Source organism: Ambystoma mexicanum, chromosome 7q (genome assembly GCF_040938575.1).
Source record: "Ambystoma mexicanum isolate Mex_15411 chromosome 7q, UKY_AmexF1_1, whole genome shotgun sequence".
NCBI lineage: Eukaryota > Metazoa > Chordata > Amphibia > Caudata > Ambystomatidae > Ambystoma > Ambystoma mexicanum.
In genome coordinates, this window is record NC_090941.1 from 493581484 (window position 1) to 493607184 (window position 25701).

The window sequence follows — 25701 nt, forward strand, 5'->3', positions numbered from 1 at the left end:
GAGTGAGGTGAGCTCCTAACCTGGTTGTGACTTGGTCCTGCTTCTCTGGGGTATTTATACCCCTTCCGCCTTTTGTTGTGCTGATTGCGGGCCGGTGCTCCTTCCTGTCCTCCCCCCCCTGTTACTTTCCCACTTTGCCTCTACCTACTTGCGTGTCTTTGAGGCACACCGCGGGTGGGGGCGCCGCTCCGGCTGCCCCTCCCTTTTGTTTTCCCGCCTGTTGTGCTCCCCCCACCCTGCGCCTAACTCCCCAGGCCCTCCATCGTGCCGCACTTCGTGCAGCACGGGGCCTGGGGCATTGGTGGGCCAACGGTTGGCTGGCATGGCCTGGCAGTTGGGCGCTTCAGTGAATGAATCAGTGCGGTGGCGGTCCTTGCTGCACCTCTCTCCCCCAGGCAGGAGCACAACCAGCAGTGATGCAGCGGCGGTCTTTATTGTGCTGTTACTCTCCTTCCCCCACCCCCACCCCCACATCCCCGGCAGGAGCAGCCGATTCTGTAGCGTGGCTGCTGCATCGCCTCTCTCTTCAAGACAGAGACTCTCCAGGCTCTCTGGCAGCGCCAGCTCATATGAAATGGGTTCTCGCCGGCACGGCCATCAGTCGTCGGCGTGGATCCGACCTTTCCCTTTTATTTGATGTTATTCCCCATCATCAGCCCGCACCGGGACCTCTGGGGCGTGCGCCCACCCGAAGCAGGCCCTCAGCAGTACCGTGAGATGTCGAGCAGGATCCAACCAGCAAACGCGCACCGCGGGGAAGCCCCCTACAACAGCGTGCAGCGGCATGCCGGTTTCGAACACCTTCGTCGCCAGTTATTATGGGCTTCCGGGGGTGCCGGTCACTCTGCCCCGATGTTCGCGCTGGCGCAGTGCTGCAAGGAGACACTGACCACGGTCAGTTGGTATCGACTGGAGTACGGGCGGCTGTGCACGCTTTTTATTAACTTGGTGACACGTCTCACTTTGCACAAGACCAGCAGAGGCTTAAGTCAAAACATCAGGGAGTGGATTACCAAACAGGTGCTTCGGTTTATCGTGCTTTTTACAGTAGTGACTACCCATAAACAATTTGAAATGAATACTAAACTGGGGTTAAAAGTACCTTTCAAATGTTGGAATGTTCTTGATGCCTATGGACATTGTGATCCCAATATTGCATATAGTGTTGTTTTCGTTAGATTAGTGCCAAGTCACACCCCCTCCCCCGTAAATGAGCAACTATGTATATTGCGCCTAAAGCAGCCTAACGGTTCCAATGAGTTAAGAAGGAAAAGTGGACAGTGAACTGTCCAGTGATACGTTACTTTATCAAGTGAACAAGCCACACACATTCAACAGTAAACTCGTTTGCTCAGTAGTTCGTTTTACCAAACTTGAAACAAGTACGTGTTGTGCTAAATTACAGGTATTTTTTATGTGGATCTACTTTTATTGTTTTCTGTTTTTCCATGAACCCCTCCCAATTGTCATTATGTCTTTAAAGACACACCCTCGGGGAATTCTCTCCTCCACCAGGACCTCCCGACTATTTCTTTAGAACCATGCACGTGGACTAATCGGTTTCGACCCAAAGCACATTTTAAATTTCTGTAAACAAAATATATATATATATATATATTCATACCACTTTCAAACGGGTCAGTCGTGCTCACATCCGCTTTATTCACCAGGTCCATCGCCTTTAAATAATCTGTAACAGAAAGAGAGGCATCTACTATGAACATCAAGAGCAAAATTTAAATCAAGTAAGGGCATTTTGCAAATTAATATTCTAATAGATCTGCACATGTGAAACATCAGCGTCCGTCTTTCATTTGCATCGGGTGAGAGGTCATGGCAAGTATTTTAAACTTAAATATTTTGAAAATACGGTTTATGACCTGTACACGCTGACAAGAAGCACAAACAGAGGTAGAGAGGCCGGAAATGAGAGATCCTAAATGAAGGGAGGAGCCGGAAATCAAACACTAAGGCACATGGGAAAAGGGAGCGGGAACTCTGTGTATCCAGTAGAAAGTGGTTGTGTTGGCGTAGTGGGCTCAAGCGTGAAACAGGAGAGTAGAAGAAAGTGGCCCGGGCGTGGCCCGCCGTGAAATTCCCTTTGAGCAATATGTAGCTGCGAAATAGAGTTTAGGCATGAGTGAAATATCTTACACCGTTAATCGGAAAACAGATCGTGCACGTGGTGGGGGCGATTAAAGAGGCTAAATTCAATGAATGTTACATTGTTCCTCAGCAAGGTCCACCTCTCATGGTTTTAGCACGACCTGCTAATTTCAAACGTCTTTTGATTTTGCATCCGCCATGTAATAATCTAAAAGTATATATCATGGGGTTTCAAGGGCAGAAGAAGATGAGCAAAAGAGGCGGAGGAGCACAGGAGTATTTTAAATTCTCTACTTCCCACTACATCCATAGCCACTACTATAGTTATACCTAGGGTCGGACTGGGACATACAATCTTTCCAGGCACCAATGAAAAAGTGGCCTACAATCACACATTACAATTAATTTCTATCCAGAACAGATTTTTTGAGTACCATCCGAGGGGTTATTTTGGTCATCAAATGTGTTGCAAATAATGCAGTTCAAAACATATTTGTTTAGTAGCATTGGTTAAAACTAGTGTAGTTACTTCTCTGGTAAAACCTGTGGTCCATTCTGTAAAAACAAAAAAAGCCCATGCTAGAATCATGGGCTTGCACTTCGGGAATTACACTATAGACCAGTCCCAGCCCGGTTATACCCGCCTATCCTTACCCCATCCCAGGATCTCTTGGATATGCACATGACCTGGTGCTGTGTCCACCGGAGGTCAGCAGGTGCCACATGCACCTATAGGTGGGATTGGCATGGTTGCCAACATGATCCATCCCATCCTGTAGGTGCTTATCCATTCCTGTTTTTTGCATTCCGGTATTGGCGCTGGTGCTGTCTCCACTGGAGGTCAGCAGGTGCCACATGCACCTATAGGTGGGATTGGCATGGTTGCCAACATGATCCATCCCACCTGTAGTTGCTTATCAATTCCTGTTTTTTGCATTCTGGTATTGGCGCTGGTGCCGTCTCCACTGGAGGTCAGCAGGTGCCACATGCACCTATAGGTGGGATTGGCATGGTTGCCAACATGATCCATCCCACCTTTAGGTGCTTATCCATTCCTGTTTTTTGCATTCTGGTATTGGCGCTGGTGCCGTCTCCACCGGAGGTCAGCAGGTGCCACATGCACCTATAGATGGGATTGGCATGGTTGCCAACATGATCCATCCCATCCTGTAGGTGTTTATCCATTCCTATTTTTTGCATTCCAGTACTTGTAGTTCTGATTTTACCATTATAAAACTCAGACTATAAATCCCAGACTGCATCAAAACCAGGACGGGATAAAGCATCTACAGACTGGAATGGATCATGTTGGCAACTAAGGATTGGTCTGGCCTCATGACCACTTCTCCCCTGGCTCTGTGGCAGTGCCGATAGGCCAGTTTCATAAGCGTAATTCTTAGAAAACTGCATTTTTATTATTTGAGCACTTTAGATATTTCCAGTAAGAAAAACCACTTATGGAAAAAGTATAGCAAAACACCCTTAACACTATCCTCCCCTATCATAGGTCTGAAGGCTGCATATCTATTGTAGTTGAGCCCCCAAAACCCCACCTTTGCCTTGAATTGCTAAAGAGAGACAAAGCTCCCTAAGGGAATAGATCATATATTTTGAGATTACAACCCTGGGTTTGTGCTCCACCCACCATACTAATAGTATGGTTTAGTTTTTTATTTTATTAGAAGAAATCAGGTTTGATGGGAAGTGTTGAGCTTCTTACAATGGGGTGAGTTCGAATGACATACTGGCTAGGTTGTGGAGGGAAGTAAATGGAGCAGCGATCAGGGACAATACATGGGTGGACATGCATAGTTTAAGGACAACCAACATTAGAACTGTTTACGGGCAGGCAGCCGGTACAGCCAGCCCAGCATTGTTAGGAATGTGTGCCTCTCAGGCATGTCAGCTTGGATTAAGGTAACACCCTGGAATCATGGAAGGCCCTCCTCAGAGACATACGCTTCAGCGCCGACTACAAACCCCCCTGAAATCTCGCAATATCACACTGACACTATCCCCTGAAGCCAGCACTGGAGGGACAGCCTTCATATGCGACCCCCCCCTGCATCCTGAAATTCCGTGTCGCAGGCCCTGACCCATCCATTCACTGTGAGTTTGCTGTAACATGAAGGCTGTTGTTGATTTGTTTGTTCCCTCCCCCTCCCCTGCCCCCCTTGCACCGTCCCCTCCTTTGTTTGAACCACTGCTTGATTTCTTGTTGTATTGCACGTTTTTTTTCCCACTAAAATCAATAAAATACGTTTTAAAAAAAAACAGCGTTCAGAATGTGCACTTGCCAATGCTGATAATCGACTCTTAGCGAGTAAAACGTGGTGTGCTGCGTGCATGTGTAGAATGGAGAAGCAACTTTTTATGGCTGGCTAGCAGCTTGCAACTTGAAATGTGTACCTCTACCAGCATTCCACTTTTTTTGTTGCTGCTTTCCTCCAAGTTATAATCGTACCACATAGTGGTGTTGCATATCTATTTAAGACCTCCTAAATCAGGTGGGGTAGCCTGCCATCCAGAGGACCCTAAACCAACATATATTACCTGTTACCCCAATAGGGGATAGGTTTCTCCCTGTCACAAACTAAAAGAAGCATACCATCTACTGGGCCATGATAAGAAAGCTTCCCTCCCTTTGTGCCTGTGCCCCAAAAGGTTTGGTTTTCACAACAAACTTAAATGAGGGGGGCATTAGAGAACACTCTCACATAGCATAAGAATGAACCCCAAAATGTGCTTTCAGCTGGAACTATTTTCAGTACACAATCTGATGTGACCTAATGTATAGAGGAAAGGAGGTAGAACAAACAAAGACACGCTTTGGACAACAATTTTCAATACACCACTGATCTGCACCACATCATTCCCTCAGCCACGGGGAAGCAAGAAAAACAACCTCGAGCGGTATAGAAAAATAAACCAACTTTTGTCTCACCAATATCTCACTAGTTTTCATGAGTTCCAATTAAAACAGAATCCACAATAACCACAACTTAGATCTTTACACAATACTTAGCATCTCTAATAACCACACCTTAAAGGAAACCCAATTTACTGGCCGCTAGTGCTTACTTCCCAATTGTTCTTTAGGGAGAATCCTTTCACTTGTAAAGGCTATCAAAGTGGATGGGGAGAAGTGCCAAAAAGGGTGTGGGGGTTGGAGAAGTGCAGGAAATCAAAATATGCAGCCAGCAGGTGGGCTCAGTGCAGGTAATAGAAAGGGTTACAGATAGACAAGTGTTGGGGGAGCCAAGAGGCAGTGCGAGGTGCAACTGGACATTTAGGGACCTCGGCCCAAGTTCAGAGGGTGGCTGGGGGACCAGTGCGTGGACCAGATGGGTCATCAGCATGTGAGGGGAAGAGAGAAAGCAGAAGGGAAGAGGAAGGTTTTGAGTTGCTTGAGGAACCGCCAGTGGTTCTTGCTCAAGTTTGAGAGAGGCAGGGAGACTGTTTCCAGCGGGAGGCCCCAGCCTAAGAAAGATCTGTCCCGACTCTCTGCTTGGAAAATCGACTGACCCTCAGAAGGTTGGAGGTGGATGAGTCGAGAGCTCGAGAAGGGAGATGTTTAGGAAGAGAGAGTTGGAGGTAGTGCGGTCCCAGGCCCCAGACAGCCTTGTGGACGATGCAGAGGGTCTGGAACTTGATCCCTGCTGCCACTGGGAGCCAGTGTAAAGATTTCAGTGCTGGTGGAATCCGATCCCTGGGCTTGAGGCCAAGGACAAGTCTCGCAGTCCTGTTCTGGATACGTTGTAGAGGACGGAGAGTAGAGGCAGGAAGATTTAGAAAGAGGCTGTTGCAGTAGTCCAACCTAGAGAGGGACCAGAGCTCTGGAGACAGTGAGCTTCTGGGGGAAAGTAAGGAAAGGAAGAATACCTCTGAGGAGCTGCCGCTGATAGTTTGACTTCTTACAGATGTCAAAGATGTGAGTAGAGAAGGAGAGGGTGGAGTCGGAGATGACCCCAAGGTTCTTAGCCCCACAGGCAGGAGTAGGAAGAGGGCCCAGAGTGGGCGGCCAGAGAGAGAAAGGAAAGCAGGGAGCAGGTGCTCCAATGAGGAGGATCTCAATCTTACTGGCATTAAGGCAGAGATCATTGGCAGCACACCACTCCTGGATTGCGGACAGACAGCCTGGAATGAGAGAAGGAGTAGAGGTGGCCAAAGGGAGCTTGAAGAGAGCTGGGTGTCATCCGCATAACACTGAATGTTGGAGCAGAGAGCAGCTATGCAGTGGGCAAGATGTGCCAGGTATTGGTTGAGCAGCCAGGGAGAAAGGTTAGACCCCTGGGGAACACCACAGGTAGAGAGAGAGAGATAAAAGAGAGGAGAGGAGAGGAAGGAGCCCAGCTTGGCCTGGGTGGGTCAATCATTGAGAAGGGAGGTCAGCCAGGCCAGGGCCTGATCAGTGATACCCAGGTTATCACAGAGGCGATTGAGCAGGATGGCATGGTTGACCGTATCAAAAGCAGAAGAAAGATCAAGGAGAATCAGGACAGAAAGAAGGTTAGAATCCAGGTTAGAGAGCAGGTCTGCACGGATGTTCAGGAGAGCACTTTGTGCTTCTGGCTGCTCCAAAGCCAAACTGGTTGTGGTCATGAAGACAACCAACAGATTCAGTTTGAAGATTAAGCTGGGAGATGGCCAGCATTTCCAAGAGTTTTTCCATGATGGAAATCGGCCGATAGCCGGAAAGGAAGGATCGGCAGAGGGCTTCTTAAGAAGGGGGTGCACAACGGAATGCTTAAGGGGGCAGGGGAAGGTTCCAGTGGCAAAAGAGGGATTGCAGAAATCGTCCAGGGCTGGAGAAAGGGTGTTGATGTGGTCCTTGATGGTTCTGGATGAACAGGCAGACGGATGTTGAGAAAGAGTCCTGCAGAAGGACATGAAGCATCCAAGTGGATGTTAAGGTCTCAGAGGAGGAGAAGTTGAGAAGTAGAGGCAAGGAGGAAGGAGGCTACCTGGCCGGGCGGCCAGTAGATAGTGGCCACAGTGAGAAAAAGGCCAGTAGAGATAGAGAGCCTGCAGACCAAGCATTCATAGGAGGAGTAGTCCTGAATAACAATGATGAAGCAGGAATCCACTCTGGGAAGATCAAGCCTACACCTGCACTGGAATGGTTGATTCTGGGTGCAGAGAGGATCTGGTAGCCATCAGAAGTAGAGTGTCAAAGCTTGTGACAGAGCTGGCCGTGAACCACGTCTCAGTCAGACCGAGTACATCTAGATAGAGTTCTTCAAGGAGACAGCAATTTTCAGAGGAGTGTTTGACAGCTGAGTGAGAGTTTAAAGTAGTAATGTGGAGCAGGTTGCCCCTTTGAGGACTTCCATGGAGGGGTACAGGTCATAGGTACGCCCTGCGGAAGTGTTGTAGATGCCCGAGGATGGGCAGTGGAGGAAGGAGGAGAGGGCAAGGTAGCCAAGGAGGAGAAGGTTGGTGGCGGAGGAAAGAGGCAACAGGGTGGCCCGAGAAGCAACATAGACAGCCGTAGGGGTGGCAAAGGATTGAGGAGTCAGAGGGGCCAGAGAGGGGAGAGAAGTGACAGCAGAAGAAAGGAAGTTGATAAGGGGTGGGAAGCATCTATCAAAAAGGAGGAGGTTGACCTGAGGGCCTTCAACTAAGACGGTGCCACTTAGTGGAGGAGTGGAAGGGGGCCAGGATGGTCTCCCATCAGTGCCACCATTAATGGGTGAAGAGGAAAAAGGAGAGAAGATAGAGACCATATGGGAGGTCCGTATGCCTGGAGAGGAGCGATAAAGAGCAAGTTGATACGGGTCTGTCTGGGGAAGCACTGGTATAGATATCAGCGATAGGGAGGCCTGGGTTGGAGACCAGAATATCCCTTTTGAACTTCTTCTTGCCAGACTTGGTGAGAAGGATGTGATAGTAGATAGAAAAGCAGTTAGAGAAGATGGAGACAGAGAGCACCATAGAGGGTGCAGTGGTAAGAGTGGGGGGAGAGGGAGAGTGGAGGAGGTAGGTGGGTGAGCTTAGGGAGCAGGCAGGCGGGGAAACACTAGGGCGGGGGACACAGAAGGAGGCGGGGCACACAGAGGACATAATGACAGAAAATCAGATGCAATGTATAGACAAAGTCAATTGCCAGCGGAACCTAGAAGTAAAGAATGGACAGAGCAGGGATGCAGGCAGTACAATGTAAGTAAACTAACAAGGAGAAACAGAATGAAAGAACAGAACGATCACTAAGGTAACCTAGAAGTAAGGAAGAACACAGCAGGGATGCAGGCACTACAATGTGAGCAAAGAACCATGGTTAACAAAAATGCCAAGAAACAGAACAATCAAACAGGGAACTTAGAAGAAAAGAATTAACACAGCAGGGTTGCAGGCAATAACAACCATGGATAACAGAACGCTAACAAACAGAACAATCGACCAGGGAACCTAGAAGAAAATGATGAACACAGCAGGGATATAGGCAATGCAAAAATAGCCAACAAACGTGGAGAACATGACCTCAGAACAGTACACAATAGGTCAGAGGACGGGGGCTAGGAAACAGGAAGGGGCTAGGAAAATGGGAAGGGGGCTAGGAAAGGGGGAAGGAGAGGACCCAATGGGAAAGCAGGGGGGTGCGTGTCCGAGTGGAGGGAGACCTGCCTGAAGTTGCGAGGGGGCGCATGCAGCCTAAGATGCAAGTGAGCGCACGCAATCTAGGATTGCGAGGGAACGCACACGGCCCAGGATGCGAGTGAGTGCACACAGCCTAAATGCGAGGGACCGCACACAATCTAGGATTGCGAGGGAATGCACCCGGCATAGGCTGCGCCGGAGCACACGCAGCTAAAGATGGAGTGCACGCAATCTAGGATTGAGAGGGAACGCACACGGCCTATGATGCGAGGGAGCAAAAGTGAGCAGGGGCAGGACAGGTCACAGGGGGAAACGACACGTGTGCAGAAGTGAGAAGGGGCACCAGGTCAGGGGGTTGCGTGGAGTGAAGCAAGCTAACTCTCCCTGCTACTTCTTACCTGGCGGCAGCCGGCAAGAGGGTGAGGTTGTCTGCAGTCACTGTCTATGCAGCAAACCCATCGCCACCCAACAACTGCGTCGCTTAACACCACGGCCTTGTCTTGTGAGTGCTTTGCCGCAGAGGGTCCGTACCTTGGTTCTTATAGGCCCTGATGCATGAACATAGCGAGGTGTGCTATATGCAGTCGGGCAGCGTCTGCTGCGCACCTTCGTCACTCAACACAGCAGCCTTGTCCTGCGAGGGCTTTGCCGCAGAGAGTCCGTACCTCAGGTCATATAGGCACAGATGTGTGGACGTGGCAAAGTGTGCTACGTATAATCGGGCGGCATCTCCTGCACACCTGCATTGGTCATTACCACGGCCTTGTCCTGCATGGGCTTTGCCGCAGAGGGTCCGCACCTCGCTTCTTATAGGCACGGATGTGTGGACATAGCAAACCATGCTACGTGTAGTTGGGAAGCGTCTGCTGCGCACATGGGTTGCTCAACACCACGGCCTGGTCCCGCGAGGGCTCTGGGAAGAATATGAAATGGACTCACATGGGGTCAAACAGGCCAAATTATCAAGACGTGTTGGGATACTTCAATTGAATCTGTGCTTCAAGGGCACTACAAGAAACAAATTAAACTCCTTCAGCATGTGCAAAATGTAGCAGTAAAGATGGTTTTAGGTCGGTCACCTTGGGACCACTTTTCAACAGACATTACATCTTTGCTTTAGCGGTCTGTATAATATCTCATCAAACTGTCATCTCCTTGCCTAATATTTGAGAACCAAACTTATCAAAATCCGGTTTTCTTGGCAAAGAAAATTCAAAGATATAAACAACTGTAAGTTCTTGTGAAAGTGACAGTCGGGTGATTCCAGTTGTTTGTGGAGCTTGTCTCAGCGGTAGAGTTTTTAAGGTTTGTACATTGGCTTTGTGGAATAAGCTTCCTATTTATTTCAAAACTTCCCGGGAACCTATGATACGAATTTTCCAAAGCGCCTGGATACCGGTAATAGTCTTTGTTAGGCTTTATAAAGACAAATAAATAGAATCTGTCCAGGAAATCACATGCTGAATCCGAGATGCAACATAGCATGTCATTAAATCAAAAACTGCTGAGACAACCTTCAGATACGCTGTAATCAAATAGTCCACTTATATATTGTGATGAATCGCAAGAAATTGCCACTTCTCCAAATGGGGTTGGGGGCTGGCACTTATGAGGTTCAGGACGACCATTTAGAGAGAGCGTGCTATGTCCCCCATACGTCACCCCTTTTAAAAGCCCATTACCCGGCTCAAGATGCACCTTCCCCTCTGTCAAGATCACGTCTTGCCTTAGCACTTGGTAACAACGCTTAGAGACATGAACGACTTCCAGTCCCCTGGGCAGCCACCGCTATCTGGGTTGGAAACAGGTGTTTTGGCTCTGCCGAGGGGATGTGGAGGCAAGGAGAACTGGAAAAACCCTTCCAGGGGAAAAAAAACTTAAGTCATGGTAATGAAGATCCACACTATTCCCTAGGTCAGTAGGAAGAACTCCTGAATGAATGGCTCCTGTTGGAATGAGGTCCAGGAATGGCCAAGAGGCAGACAAAAGAAGCAAACAGGCAATGATTTAGCAGCAGCAGGAAAGAGCGGAACAAGGAGAAGCACCAGGAGCGAAGGCAGCAAGAAAGGTAAAACGCATAGCTTACTTTGCGTCGGACATAGAAATAGCTTGTAGACGGTGTCTGGGTTGCTGAGCGGATGACGTCGCTGCGCCACGTAACGTGCTGACATGACCCTCCATGATGGTAAGGGAAGCGTTGCCAATGTTGCCATAGCGACCATGTCACAAGCCTGGGGCTGCAGCAGTGAATCATAACACCCTTACACTCCCATGCGCCTCTGTAAGGTAGAGAACACCCAGTCCTTAGGAGGTACTGAGCCAAGGACGTTTAGGAGCTACCCAAGTGAAGATCCACTTCATAGTACTGTGACGAGGAGGCACCCCAATGACCCACATGAAAGCCGAAAGATCAGTACTGTGACGAGGGAGAGCCGCAGAGGAATGAGGATCATCTTTGCGAACCCCAAGGAACAGTCTAGTGGTTGCTCGTTTCCGATTGGTCCATCTAGAGTAGACATAGAGAAGGGAAACCAGGAAGTGTTGTCAAGCCTTCACTGTAGGAGCAGGAATCCTGTGCTGGAAAAGAAGGGGCTGTGGACCACTGCACTACCCAGAGTGAGGGGGGGAAACCTTGATCCCCAGCAGCGTGTGGGGAACAGAGAATCTGGAGTCTCCCTCACAGAGGAACCAAGAAGTCCAGTGTGCCTCCCAGAAAGAGGGGGAATCCATGAACCCCAGCAGCCTGTGGGGAACTGAGGGAGGCTGGAGTCTCCCTTACTAGGGGAACCAAGAAGACCGGCGCGCCTCCCAAAAAGGGTTGAGGGGCACCCTTGAGCGACAGCAGAGGGCAAGGGACTAAGGGAGACGGGAGACTCCCTCACTGGAAGAGATCAGCTGGGGTCTCGCCAATGGAAGACTGCAAGAGCTCAGGAGGAAGTAGCATAAGCTTACCGGTGTTGCTGAGGACCGGAACCCTTGCCGACCAAGTGGTGCAAAGGTACTTGGATGGGGAACAGAAAGTCACAGGGAGGCCCAGAGGCTGTGGTTGGGTTGGGGTGAAAGAGCAACCCAAAGAGACAGAGAGAGGCCAGGGAGGAAAGTGTACCGGGCCTAGTCAAGAGACATTACAAGGTTGTAAGAAGGATCTTGGACCCATATGAAACTTGGGAAGCCGCACAAGAGTACAGAAGGGTTGAGGACCCATTGAAGTCTAAGGAAGCATGCAAACAAGGTGCTGAGCTACAAGACAAACCTGGGAGAAGGGTCTGGGATCCAAGTCAGTCCCTGGCAGGAGAGTATACCAGGGCTGCCAGCGGAACTTTGCAGCAGTCTTCAAAGACACAGGACCTGGGTGAAGTGTGAACCAGATTGGCTGTGCCAGGAAGAGCAAATAAGTGAAAATATTACCCTTGACCAAGTTGGAGGAAGAAAGTCTGACCTAGCGCCTAGCAGGAGAGTATACCAGGCAGGCTGGGGGTGATAAGAAGCTGCTGAACTGTGTATTGTGAATACTGTGGCCAGGGGAAGAGAGTAATTCCGCCTGGTGTAGTTTGTAAGAATCCTAAGAAACCAAGAGAGGAGCAGTGTCATCTTGGCGCTGTAAACATTGTAACCAGGGGAGTGGGTAATTTGCCCCTGGTGTTTGTGAGAACCTGGAGAAGCCAAGGGAGAAGTGGTGTCCTCTTGGTACTGTGAAGTTTGTGGAGAGATAGGAGAGGAAAAACCTCTTGGCATTGCAAATACTCTGACCAGGGAAAAGGCAGTCAATCGCCCTAGCGTTGCCTAGAGACCATTTTTTTTTAAAACAACTTTATTTATTAATCGAAGGCATACAAAGACAATGCAATGGTACATGTACATTACCCATTGACGGGTCCTTATTGTCTGGTAGAGTATTGCGCATCACCTGATATCTTGCTCTTCTGGGTGACGTTCGTCCGCTAGCCTTCGAGGGTTTTCTGTTTTACCCCCCCCCCTTTCACCTCCCCCCCCACTATACCCTCTATTCCTTCAACATTTAAACTCAAACCTTTGGGTTCTAGAGAACAAACTGGGAGACTTTTTCGGTAGGCAAATGAGTCTTGGTTGTTACAAAGAAGAGGTTCATATAACGTGCATATTCCTGAGTAGGCGTGGCTTGAAGTAATGGGCTTCTCTGTCTTTCACTAGATCATGGAACGGCGACCATATAGTTAGGAACCTTAGGTATTTTCCGGAGTTGAGGGCGCATATCTTCTCCATGGCCATTGCATTCCAGATCTTAACCCACCACCAGGCTGTCTGTGGATCTGACTCGTTCTTCCAATTCTGTGCAGGGACATTCTCGCCGCCGATAGCAGATGAGTGTTTAAGGTGGCTCTGGGCCCCGACATTGCGTATATCCCCTCTATGGGCGCTCCCAGCAGTATAGTTTTTGGGGAAATTGGCAGTTCCACCCCTGTAATGTCTTTGATGTGGCCTAATATTTCTTTCCAAAACGTGTTTGCTTTGGGGCACGTCCACCACATGTGGTATAGGTCGCCTTTCGCTCTGCATTTCCTCCAACAATTGGGTGAATAGGACTTGTTAATTGTGTATATGCGGTGGGGGGGTCAGGTACCATCTGAGGCATAATTTATATGCCGATTCCTTGATCGTGGTGCATCTGGAGGTACCGTGTGCTCTTGCCCAGATTTGGTTCCATTCTTGCTCTGTTATGGGTTCCTCCAAGTCTTTGTCCCAGATCTCTTGATACGGGAGCACGTCTTCTGCTTGAGCCTTGATGAGTACTCTGTAAAGTCTGGTCACTCCCTTCGATGTCTGACCCTCCTGTAGGGTCAGTTCCAGGCCTGTTGGTGTCCTTGTGCCCGCCTGCTTCACTGCTTGGTGAGTTATCCAGTGCCTAGTCTGTGTATATCTACATTGTTCTTTTTCTTCTAGGCCAAATTTCTGCTGGCATTCTGTGAAAAGCAGTGGGGTGCCATTAATGTATAAGTCTTGCAGGGTCAGTTTGTCGACTCCTGCCCATCCTTCCCAGAGCTTCTTTTGGAGACCCGGCGAGAAGTCTGGATTGTGCATTAATGAAGTGTTGGGGCCTAGTCCTCGTGGGATTCCCTTCCTTTTCCGGGCTTTGTCCCAGTTGAGCAGGGACCATTTGGTCGCCTCCAGTAGAAGGCCCCCTTTCTCTCGGCCCCTTGTTTTCAGGTTTATTAAGGATTTTAGGGGGGCTTGCTCCATTTGACACCAACCTTTATGATTATCATGGTTTGCCCACCGTAATATAGGGGCTAGGTGAGCTGCCAGTATGTAACCATTCATGTCAGGTACTCCTATGCCTCCGAGTAGAGGTGGGCGCAACATGATGCGTTTCTGGATCCTTGGTTTCTTCCCCTGCCAGATGAACTTGAATATCGCATTTTAAAGCTCTTTGATCTTGGCCGGGGTAAAGGTCATCGGGATGGCTCCCACCACGTAGAGGAGTTTGGGGAGGATAGTCATTTTTACTGCTGTGATTCGGGCAAACCACGACAGTTCTTGGGTTTCCCATCTGAGCAGATCTTCCTGCAACTGTTTCCATAGGGGGAATATGTTCATTTTGTATAGTTTGTTTGGGTCCCACGTTAGACGGATCCCTAGGTACTCCAGTGAGTATTTCACCCACGGCACTGGGAAGTTCTTCTCTAGATTCTCAATCACTTCTCTCTTCTCCGTGATATTCATTGCTTTGGAGAAGTTAATGGCGAATCCGGAAACCTCTCGAAATTCCTGTAGTTGTGACATTGCTCGGGGCGTCGTTACTTCTGGGTCTCTCATGAAGAGCATAATGTCATCGGCATATAGCGCAATTTTATGGGTTGTCTGACCAAATTCCAGTCCCCTGATGTCTGCGTCCTGCCTAAACCGCATGTCACAAGGCTCCATTCCCATCGCGAATATCAGTGGGGAGAGTGGGCATCCTTGTCGCGTACCTCTGCAAATTTTGATGTATTTTGTGCCTTGTCCATTGATCATGAAGCTAGTTGCTGGGATTTGGTAGTTTGCTAGCACCATATTTGTGAATGCCGGTCCGCATCCGTAGCCCTCCAACACCATTTCCAGATAACTCCAATCCATACTGTCAACTGCTCGTTTTGAGTCCAGGGTGGCCACTGCTATTGCTTGTTGAGTTTGTCTCCCTGCATCTATGACATCTATTGCTATTCTTACATTGTCTCGAGTGTGTCGGCCTGTGTTAAAGCCTGCCTGATCGTCGTGGATTAAGCTCGGGAGGATCCTCATCAGACATGTTGCTAAGATTTTTGTGGTGTATATTTTCGCATCGGTGTTTAGTAATGTGATTGGCCGATAGCTAGAGGACTCGCGGGGGTCTTTCCCTGGTTTTAGTAGCAGTATGGTCGTGGATCACTTCATGTCTGGCATCACTCGTCCCTCTTCCCCGATTGTGTTAAAGAGCTTGATCAGCGGGGCCAGAAATTGAGGACAAAATGTTGTATAGTAGCCGTTGCTGAAGCCGTCCAGGCCGGGAGCTTTCCTAGTCGGTAGTGCCGAAATTGCGTCGCTGATCTCCTGTACTGTGATCGGGCTTCCTAGGTTACTCCTTTCTTGTTCTGTGATAAGGTGGTTGAGCGAATATAGGAAAGTTGTTGCTCCCGGTCCAGTTTCGCTCCACAAAGGAGGTCTTCATGGAATTTCAACATTATTTCCATCTTTTTGGGTTCCGCTGTGTGGGGGTTGCCGTGCTTGTCGTGTAGTTGCGTGATGTAGTTTTGGGCCTTCCGTTTTCTCCGTTCAGTGGCTAAGAATCTGTTTGCCTTGCCCCTATGTGTGTAGTAGGACTGTTTTGCATTTAATAGTGTCTGGGCCATTCACCCTGCCATGTGGTTCTCGAGCTGAGCTCGCATCTTCCAGAGTTCGCGTAGGGACTTCCTTGTTTGCTGGGCCTTATTTTGGGTTTCAGCATTCTTCACCTCTTTTTCTAGTTGTTGTGTTATGAGGGTTCTGTTCCTGTAGTATGTTGCTGCCTGAGATATAAACTCCCTCTAATCACCACCTTCCCAGCTTCCCATATTCCCCCCCAGCTCACTTCCCCGTTTTCGTTTTCTTTGAAATAAATTATTGATGGTGCTTTCTATCCCTTAAAGCTATATCTTTCAGGAGGAGTTCATTTAGTTTCCAGGGTGGCTTTTGTTTCCGCGCTCCCGCTCCCCAGCCCACCCCCGCCATAACTGGGGCATGGTCCTAACAGTATTCAACCCCTATTTTTACTGACGTTATCTGGGAGATTAGCATAGCCGACACCAGGATCATATCTATCCTGGAATAGCCTAGGTGAACCGCTGAGTAATGGGTGTACTCTCTGATTCCCTCATGAAAGAATCGCCATGTCTCTATGACCCCCAGCTCTCTAAAGAGGCGTCCTAACGCCTGTTTATTCCTTTGGTCCGCTGCTGTGGGGGGAAGAGTTTTATCTAACGCCGGGTCCATGACGCAGTTAAAGTCCCCGCCTATTATCAGTTGGCCTTCGCACCAGCTGCCCAGCTGGTTTAGTAGGTCCGAGAGGAATACATCCTGCCATTTGTTGGGGGCATAAATGGCTAGGATTGTGTGCATATAGCCCTTTATTCTCCCATTAACCTCAAGGTATCTTCCCCCGCTGTCCCTTCGGAGTTGTCGTTATTTGAATTCTAGGTCTCGTCCTATCAGAATAGCTACTCCCCTCTTCTTCCCCCCACTGGAAGCGTAGAATGCTGTGGGAAAGCTTGGTGGGACATCCTCCTCTGGGATCCCGATAGATGCCTTCATAGCCCTTAACCTTTCAAGTATGGCTCTCTGCTTACTCGGAGAATTCAGCCCCTGTGCGTTCAGGGAAATTACATTAGATTCCGCCATCCTTCCTCTGTGGAGGGTTGTCCCCCCCCTTGTGGTCCACGCCTGGTTTACCTCAATGTCACCCACCCCTGCTCTGTGCCGTTTTATTCTACTCTGTTTCTTACGGCCGCTGTTTGTTCTGTGTTTCGCTTCTCTACTCCCCCTGTCCCCCTCCCTTCTCCGCTTCCTTCCCCCTCGCCCCCTTTGTGGCCCTTGTGACTGGGATTTCCCAGAATCCCCCTCTAGTAAACTGGGGCTCAGGATCACTGTATAGGGCTTTACTTCCGAGAGGTCTCAGAGATCCCGGACTTGGTTTGGATTCCAAGAATCGGTACCTCCCTGCTCCGCATCTGCAGGCCTGTAGATGTGTGTGTTTTCATAATAGGATGTTGTTATAGGCATCTTCAGCCGGAGTCTCGAGAGCGTCCTGAGTAATCAACGTTGAGCTTCATTTCGTGGTGAGTTATTAGTTGGACCTCTAAGGTGTGGTTCTCTCCTGGGTCTACTCCTGTGTGTTGTAGACCATTCCCATGGGTTAGCCCTGGTGGGCTGTTTGTTTTAGGACCCGACCATTTCCTTGTCGATTTTGGTTCTCCTCCACTCCCAACAGCGCAAGGCCCTCGTCACAGGTGCTGATTTTCTTCCGTCTTCTTCTGATAAGTTGGAGAGGCACTCCCTGTTGTGTCCACTCTCTCTCCCAACTCATTGATCTCCTTCCGGACTTCTTGTAGTGAGGTTTTTAGGTCGTCCCGTAGCTGACCAATTTGGGTCTGGAATGCATTTGTCATTCTAATCTCCATGCCCTTCAAGCAAGTCAGCAGGTCCTCCTTGTCTGAGTCTGTGGCGCCTGGGGGTGTATCCGGCATTGTCTCTGTAGAGTGTTGTGACGGCAGCAGTGTGTTTAGGTCTTGTTGTTGTTGTCGACTCCAGCACCTGGCTGTTAGGGTGAATTCTCTGAAAAGGCTAATTTCCCAAACCTAGTGAGTCCCCCAGCAGCTTTGCTGGATTTTTTGGGGTTTATTTTTTTCTCCTGCTAAGAGTGAGACTCTTTTACTCCCACTCCTAGACATGATTTGAGGTGTTCCTTTGTCTTTCCATGTGTTTTATGGGCTATGGGGTCTTTTACTCCATAGGGTCTCATGTGTTTTTGATGTGGGTTACACAGCACTCTCCGTGCCGTAACCCAGGGGGGTGTCGTAGCGACCCCCCCAACATAGACTCCATACCCTGGGACTGACTACTGTCTCCCAGGGCATGTAAAGTCGCCATTGGCTTTACTAGTCCCAAATTATGGACACCAGTACAAACCATCATATTGTGGATGTACTGGTTGGGGCAATTCGATTGCCCCGGGGTCTGTTGTTCGAGGGGGCACATCTCCGTCCCCCCTGATCGAGTTTTGGCTGGTGGCAGTGGATACTACTTTTTATATTCGACCGCGAATATATCTCTATGGGATTTTCCCATTGTTCGAGGCTACCAACTTTAATTATTTAATTCCTATAGCCTCGAACATACCGCCGGTTTATTTATTTAATATTAATTCACCGGTTGGTATTTTTTGCCAGAACTCGATTCTAAAATGGCGTTTGTGTACTCTTCTGTGACTCCAACACAAGTCGATCCCTTTGTTCCACTTTTTGGCGGGCTTCTCCACAGAAGCCTCCAAAAGTGATGCCACTCTCTCTGGGTACCACAGGGGGTGTGGGAGGGGGTTTAGGCACCCTGGACTGAGTTGCCTTGGCAACTCAAGTCGCACTCTTGTGTGACTGGCCCAAGTGGTGAGCTGGCCGGCTCACCACTTAGCATGTTTGATTGACAGCGACGCTGAATGAATGGGGGTTTGCTGCATAAAAGCAGGGCTTTGGGGATGGGAACTTCAGAAGTCGCCACAGGACCTAAGAATCAGAGGAGGGAGAAGCTGAGCCGACCTGCAATGACAACACCACCGGTGGAGCCCTGCTGAACCGTCTCACCACTTTTCCCGACGACAGAGGAGATCTCCAGTCCGGAGAGTCTTCTTCCTTTGACTGGTGGGGATAACCAGTTTTGCCTTCTTTTCACCTTCCTGGAGCATCTCGTGGCCGCCTGGCCCGTGCCAAGCACCCCGGCAACCGGCGGAATACCACGGCTTACCACTACCACGAAGAGAAGGGTAGTACCTTACAGGTTTCTGCCTAACACTGGCCAATTGGTTTTCTTGGTTTTTGGGGGAGCGCTTTTCGTCCTGGCGTCAGGCATCTAGGCTAATCACTGGTATCACTGCTATCTTGTGCTCTCCGCCAGGTCTGTGCTGTTGCTGTGACAGCTGGGGTGGGTATTGGCTGGCTGTTAGCACGGGGGCGACTGCTCTCCTTCGGGGATCCAGCGGTACTTTCCCGTTGGTGGGGTTGGATGGGGGGCGAGGTGCGGGCACCGTGCTCACCTGTGTTCAGCTGTGGTCTCTCCCCCCACTTTTATTATTTGGGGTTGCTGCTTTGGTATGTTGCCACCTGCACCTGGGGGGCTTGTCCTTTAAGTCCCCGGGGCCCAACTCCTCCTCACCTTCGCTGGGGCAGTTCCAGTTGAGTGCCTGGTATTGGTGCCCCCCTCACTGGATGTGTATTTTGTAAGGAGGTATGGGCGAGTCTCCTACCTTACTCTCCTGGTATCCGTTGCTGTTGCAGGTTCCGCTCACCCCGATTGGGCCAGAGTTTATTGCTTCCTCTGGTCAACCCGCTCCCTCTCTTGTGTTTCAGTGGGGCTTCTCCAGCTCCCGCCGTGAAGAGTCCCTGATGTGATGCGTCTTCTGTCGGTAGAGTTTCCTTTCCTCCACCCGGGGGCAGGGGGCGCGGGGTTCGCTTGGTCTGGGTTGGCCGCCCGGGCTGGTTCCCTCCGGAGCCTGGGCAACCCCCCCGCCAGGTCTCCCCGCTTATCAGGCGGATGCACCGCAGGGCCCACCACCTGTCTTCAGCCCCCTCTCCCACCTCTGCGCGGCCGCTTCAGGTCTGCACTGGCAGGGGAGTTCTTTCACTGCTTCTCAGCCACGATTGTCCCCCTGTTCCCTGCTACTAACTTGATTAGACGTTGTGGAGTGCCCCTGCTCCTGTTCTTCTTGTTGCGGGTTGGGTGGCCTTCTGTATGCTTTGCACCCAGAGGGCGGGGGCGGGCGTGGGGCTCCTTCAATCTGCGCGGGCTGTGCGGTTCCTCCTCTGTTGGGATCAAGGCTCCTGGGCTCGGGACCTCCGCTTATCCAGCGGGAGGTCCGTCGGGTCCGCCGACAGTCCCCGGCTTCTCACACAGCTCCCACAGGGGTCCCTTCAGGCTTGTTCCGTCAGAGGGTACTTCTGCATCTCTTCCACAACGGCTCCCTCTGTAAGGCAAATTCTTCTCCTCGTCCCGCGGGACGCCCCGGGGCTCCACTCTCTGCGCCAGGCACCTCGCCAGCCTCCCAGCCGCTGCAGCCACAAGTGCCTCCACTGATCCGCTCCGCCGAGGGGCCGTCCAGCAGCCCCCGGATCGCCAGGGTGATTCCAGGGCGGGGGGGAGGTTATTCGTACCTCGGATCTCCAGGGGGGGCTCACTCTCTCTTCTCTGGGGAGGCTTCCGCAGCGGGGCACTTCACTCGCCCATCCCCCTCCAGGCCTTCCACTTCGGGTCTCCCGCCTGATTTGCACCGTTGGGGAATAGCGGTCTGTTGAAGCTCTTCCTCTTCTGCGTTGGGAATGCTCATCGATCCGCAGCCTCAGTCACCATTAATGCGTTTACTCCTTGCGCTTTCAGCATTTTTGCGCTTGCTTTAGGCTCCTTTTGAATCCTGCTGATGCGGAGCTCGGAGATGTACGTCTTCACCTGCGGGCGGCCATCTTGGAATCCGTGAGAGACCTTTTTATTGGAACTTTGAAGTTTTACTTTGATTAAACCTGCAACTTTGTGTTGGCCTCTTTAAGGAGAACTTAAAAGTTCTGGAGAAGGGAGCCATTCTCGCAGACAACATTCCCACGTAGAATTGGACACTGTCCATTGGAAGGGAGTACATTCTTTGGGCCAGGAAGTCCCTTTATCCCTTTGGTACTAGTTACAAGTGTGAGGGTTTGAAAAAGGTGTTTTGACACTGGACGAAGGACTAATTTGATTTCAACTGGACATCCTGACAGAGTCCTTAGTCTTTTTATTGAGGTAGGGCAACCTCTCTTGGTCATAGGGACAAGTAGTGTGTTTCCATATTTTCTTTATAATAAAAGTCTTTATCAACCAAAATGCTACCACTGTGTCAGCATCCTACCTCTGCACCCTTACAATACACAGGTGCTTCCCAGCAACCCTATTATGCCAGCCATGGTAAATTGGTTATTAGTTGAGGGGCATCGGTTACAATAACCTAGTCCGTGGGATTTTGAATGAAGGGAAGGTATGCCTACTAGGGATGCATCGATAATGAAGCATACAATCCTGTACTACCAGGTGTTTTGGCTGAATTTGTGGCAGAGGGCCTGTGTGATGTCATTAATCCTAGGTGGTTGCCGTTTCTGATACTCATTATGTTTCTGAGCTGTAACTGCTTTTAGGTTGGGTCTATGAAATATTTGCTAAGAAGTTATTTTTGTTAAACATGACCAAAGGAATGTTTTATATCTTTTACCGTTTCTGAGATATAGCCTTGTAAATTATTGCTACTCCATCACAAACCTTCGACTGTATGTGCACTAAACTAGAACGTTTTAAATATTTTTCAACTTTCTCGTTGAAATATACTATTTATTAAAACTATACTAGATATTTACATATGGAGAGAGAACCTAAGGTTTTACAGGTCATCTTCTGAGTCTCAGAAATCATTTTGATCATCTACAAAATAGTTATCACATAGCTTCATCGCCACCACACTTACACAGTACTACTGTGCACCTTAGTGACTGAGCTCGGCATTGCAACACACAGCCCGCCATCCTTTGACACATTCACATTGTACCAGCTGTATGATTGATTGTGGTGCACATGGAAGTGTACACATAGTAGGAGAATATTGATTATCTTCCTTCTCACCCGAATTGGGATGGCTGTGGGAGATTCATATGTTGATCAGCACGACGCCACTCAATCACCTGGTAATGAGTACTTAAAATGTATGGTATTCGAGAGGATCTTGTTGGCAGCAGATTTTCATTTTGCATCTCTTTTTTTGTGAATATCCACCAATGCAGTTCACCAATGTCCGAAATCTTTGTTCCTGGCGAGTATACTTGACAAATGAATCGCTCTATCATTCGTTCATCATCCTTCTTAAAGTCTTGTAGATATCCAAGTTTTCCCAAAGCTTCAAGGATTTCCTTTTCAGAAGTCTTGAAAACTTTCCAGAAAGTTAGTTTTCCTTTCTTTGTAAAGTACCTGGTAACATCACACCTGAATGAGCATGAAGGCCTAGTAATGCCTGCACTTTTGCAAGCCCTAAGAAGGAGCCTGCACATTTGAGATCTATACATCTTCTATTAGTGCCACCTCCTGTGACAAACATGTAGTCAGATGGGAAAAACAGAGACCAGCACAGGGGAAGAACAAAAACATCTGTATCAGGTGAAAAAATGTGGAGTGTAGTAGCATGACAACGTGATGCATAAAAGGAGTGAAGATTTATTTTTGTGTCTGCCTCCTCATGTGACGTTTCAATGTCTCCAAAATCATTTCCATCTGATGACTTGGCTTCAATTTCTCCAACTGGCTAACATGCTTCTTTTTATCACCCGTGTAAGCAGAATTGATTTATTTGAGAGGTAAGCTGTTAACTATTTTTTAGCTTTAGAATGCAATAGGAGGGTTTTCATGGAAACATGTTCAATATTTGTTGAATCCCTGATTTTGTACTCAACATGTGTTGCTTTTCCTGCTCTTTGCCTTAGCATGGAGTTCTTCAGTGAATTTTCTAGGTAGGAATCAAATACTAAACAAGTTTCATCATACTTGAGCAGATAAGGTTCTATTTTCTTGTTGAATTCAATTGTAGGTTTGTGGTATGTCTTCACATATGACAGTTTCTGCAGTGCTTGCAATTCTGCCATTCCGTCAAGGACAGCTGCTGAATAGGTTTGCTCTGTTACAGATAACCTGTCGTCAGTAACAAATGAAGAGACCTCAGGCATGTTGTTAGAAACCTCTGTATGTTGTTCCTCGTCCAGTATCATCTTCAGCTTATTTTTGTTTGTGGCTAACATCATTCTACGATCTAAGTTGACTCAAGCATTCCTGTAGATCAATGTCACTTCGACTTTGTGAAGCAAATGTGTGAACAAAGAATGATCATTACATAGTAATTCCCCCATGATGGCAACCTGATCACCCCATGCATTTGGCAGTAGAGGAATGTTCCAGCAGTACATCAGTGGACCGCTGTGTGTTCGCAGCGCAAGTCACAGGACGCACAGACATTGCGAAAATTCCTCTGGGAAGGTTAAACAGTGTGTAGCTACATCTCAGCATACCACTAGTTGACCTATTCTGCTTCCTTTCCCGTTGAACATTCAATTATTTTTGTATTCAAATAATATGGTTCATAACAAACCTTTGTTACAAGTTGCAAAATATAACAACATCTTGAATGTACATGGCTTCTCAATTCTGTAAAAAGGAAACTTATTCCAGAACACCAAAGGCCCTATCTAAAAATTGGATAAAGCAGAAGAGGACTGAAAAATGAGTGCCCTGAGAAAGGAAAGCCCAAAATACCTTGCATCAGACTTGCAGATGCTAGTAGCCCACCTTCCAAGATAAAATGTTTGCAAGTCACTCAAAGCCGAAACAGAATAGAGTTACATGTTTCAACGTTTGAAGTTCTTCTGAGTTGTTACAGAATCAGCATTTGTTAGAGGCGGACTGCTTGAAGATGTACAACAATTGGTTAGTTGGTAACAAGTTCAGTCTGAAACGCAAAAGGTAGTTTCTGTACCAGGAATTCTGAATTATAGGAGGTATTTGAGCAGCTGGTTCCTGGGTTTGATATCGTCTTTTGTAGCAGATGGAAGCTTGAAGACATTTTTACCTCCTAGGGTTTTAATCCAATCATCCGTCTACAATTTCTGCTTACATTTTTCTGGATTGAAAACAAGTTTATTGGAATTGGTGTGCAGCTGGGGCAATAAAACTTGGCAGCTTTTATGCCAATGGTTCAGTAGGGCCTCTGTGCAGTTAGTCAGTGCCAAGTTTAGCATGGTATAAGGCTTTGTCGAGGGAGCAAGTATGCACTTGTGGTAGAGCGATAAAGATTTCCACTGAGATCTTGCAAGGAGTGATACTAATACCAATTTGTAGAGTATGACCATGGCAGGAATTATGTTTGAAAGTTTGAGGATTTTCCTCCAAAAAGACCCTTTCGAGGGTTGACCAAAATTCCCATGGGGTAGAGATGTATCCTTCTGTCCCATGTAAAAGCGCTAGTATACTTTTGCGGTAGAATACGTGAGTAAGGGTACAAAGGAGAATTTACCAAATCTTGTGTATGATTCGACCATTCGTAATTATGGACCTCAATCTTGCTTTCAAATTTGTCTTCCGTGCTTGATCAGCTAGGCTGTTATTAATTTGAACTCCCAAAAAGCAAACCTCATTGATCATAGAAAGAGGTTGATTGGAGAGATGCCATTTGAATATAGGGACACAACGGCGATCGCGTGGACGAAGGATCATGATGTTAGTTTTTGAAGGATTAATTTCCAAGCCGTTGTCAGACAAATATTTCTGCAGTTGAATCAAAGCTCGTTGCAAGCCAATAGGCGTTGTGTCGATTAATACAATATTGTCTGCCTAAAGAATGCAGGAAAGATGATTCACACCGATCATAGGCATGAAGGAACACATTTTATTCATATAGTCCATCATATCGGAGAGGAGTAGATTGAATAAAGTTGCTGCAAGCGGACAGCCCTGCTTCAATCCATTATTGGCATTGATCTTTGTAGACAGGAGGCCTTAAGCATTGAGAGAAATTCAGATTTCAGTGTTGTCATATAAGGTTTGGATGGCTGCCAATAAATCAGAGGGACAGTTCCATGCCTCCATCTTAGCCCACAGCTGTAGGCGATTCACCGAATCAAAAGCCTTCTTTATGTCAATAAAGGCCAAATAGATTAGCCTATTATTGAAGTGTGCTTTTGATTTAAGTATATTTAGAGGAAATATATTTAGCTCGGTGCCAACTCCTTTGATAAAACCCGATTGGCGTGGGTCATATCTGTCATGTAAGGAGATCCATGCTTGAAGATGACGCAGCAGGAACGAGGCAAAGAGTTTGCCAAGGGCATCCAGCTGGACAATAGGCCAGTAATTTGCAGGATTCTCAATTGGGCCTTTCTTATTATAAATTTGCACAATAATGGCCGACTTCCAAGAGGTAGGAATCAAGTCGTTCGCTAGGATATGAGTGAATAAGCCAAGAATCAGGGGGGCCCAGGACTCTGGAGCTGCTTTTATCATTGAGCTGTTTATGCCATTCTGCTATCCTTGTCTCCTGTGCCCGCTACTTTGCTGCCCGATCCTGCTGCATTTCTTCCTGTTCCCACTGCGTTCTTTGCCAGTACATGGTTTCCTGACTTTGCAGGCTCCATCTGCCCTTCTTACTACTCCTGCTCCTTGCACACTACTGTGTCATTGACCTGCTCTCCGCCGACTCCTTACCGCTGGACATGGCTGCATGTCATTTTTCTGCTCTCCTCTACTTCCAACCGACTCCAACCCATCGGATACAGCTGTGTGTCATTCATCTAGCAAATACTATCAAGCACTCAGACTTTTTTTCCTCGATTTAACATAGGTGTTCCCTTTAACCACACGGTCTCCTGTTGCCACTCTGGGACCAGATGGTATAAGGGATTCCCTGTAATCACACCGGCTCCAGTTGCTCCCAGCCACAGATACCACAGGTCAGTGAGCGCTGCATGACAGATCTGCCTTCAACTGCACTATGGTGTCTGATACTTTTGTCATAACAATTGTGCATGCACTTACTCAGCTGGAACTTTTCTTTCTTCATTGGTACCCACAATCTACAACTGTCTAATTCAATCCGGTCTTCTTTTTAAAAAGAAAATATATTTTAAACCAAGGCAGGACGATCATCGTACAGCATAGCAAGACATATAACACCTTTTTCAACAATCCCCTCCAACTCGCACCCTCTCCCCC

At 48.3% G+C, this 25701-nt stretch overlaps 1 protein-coding gene across 14 annotated transcripts in view; it reads right to left on the minus strand.

Annotated features, from left to right (window-relative positions):
* Positions 1 to 25701, minus strand: part of SETDB2 (SET domain bifurcated histone lysine methyltransferase 2) — a 1645210-nt gene that overhangs the window by 1140945 nt on the left and 478564 nt on the right. For all 14 annotated transcript variants that reach the window (XM_069639329.1, XM_069639325.1, XM_069639326.1 and 11 more), the window contains one exon: positions 1625 to 1690. In XM_069639329.1, coding sequence (XP_069495430.1) covers positions 1625 to 1690 — 66 coding nt within the window. The remainder of the gene's footprint in view (positions 1 to 1624; positions 1691 to 25701) is intronic.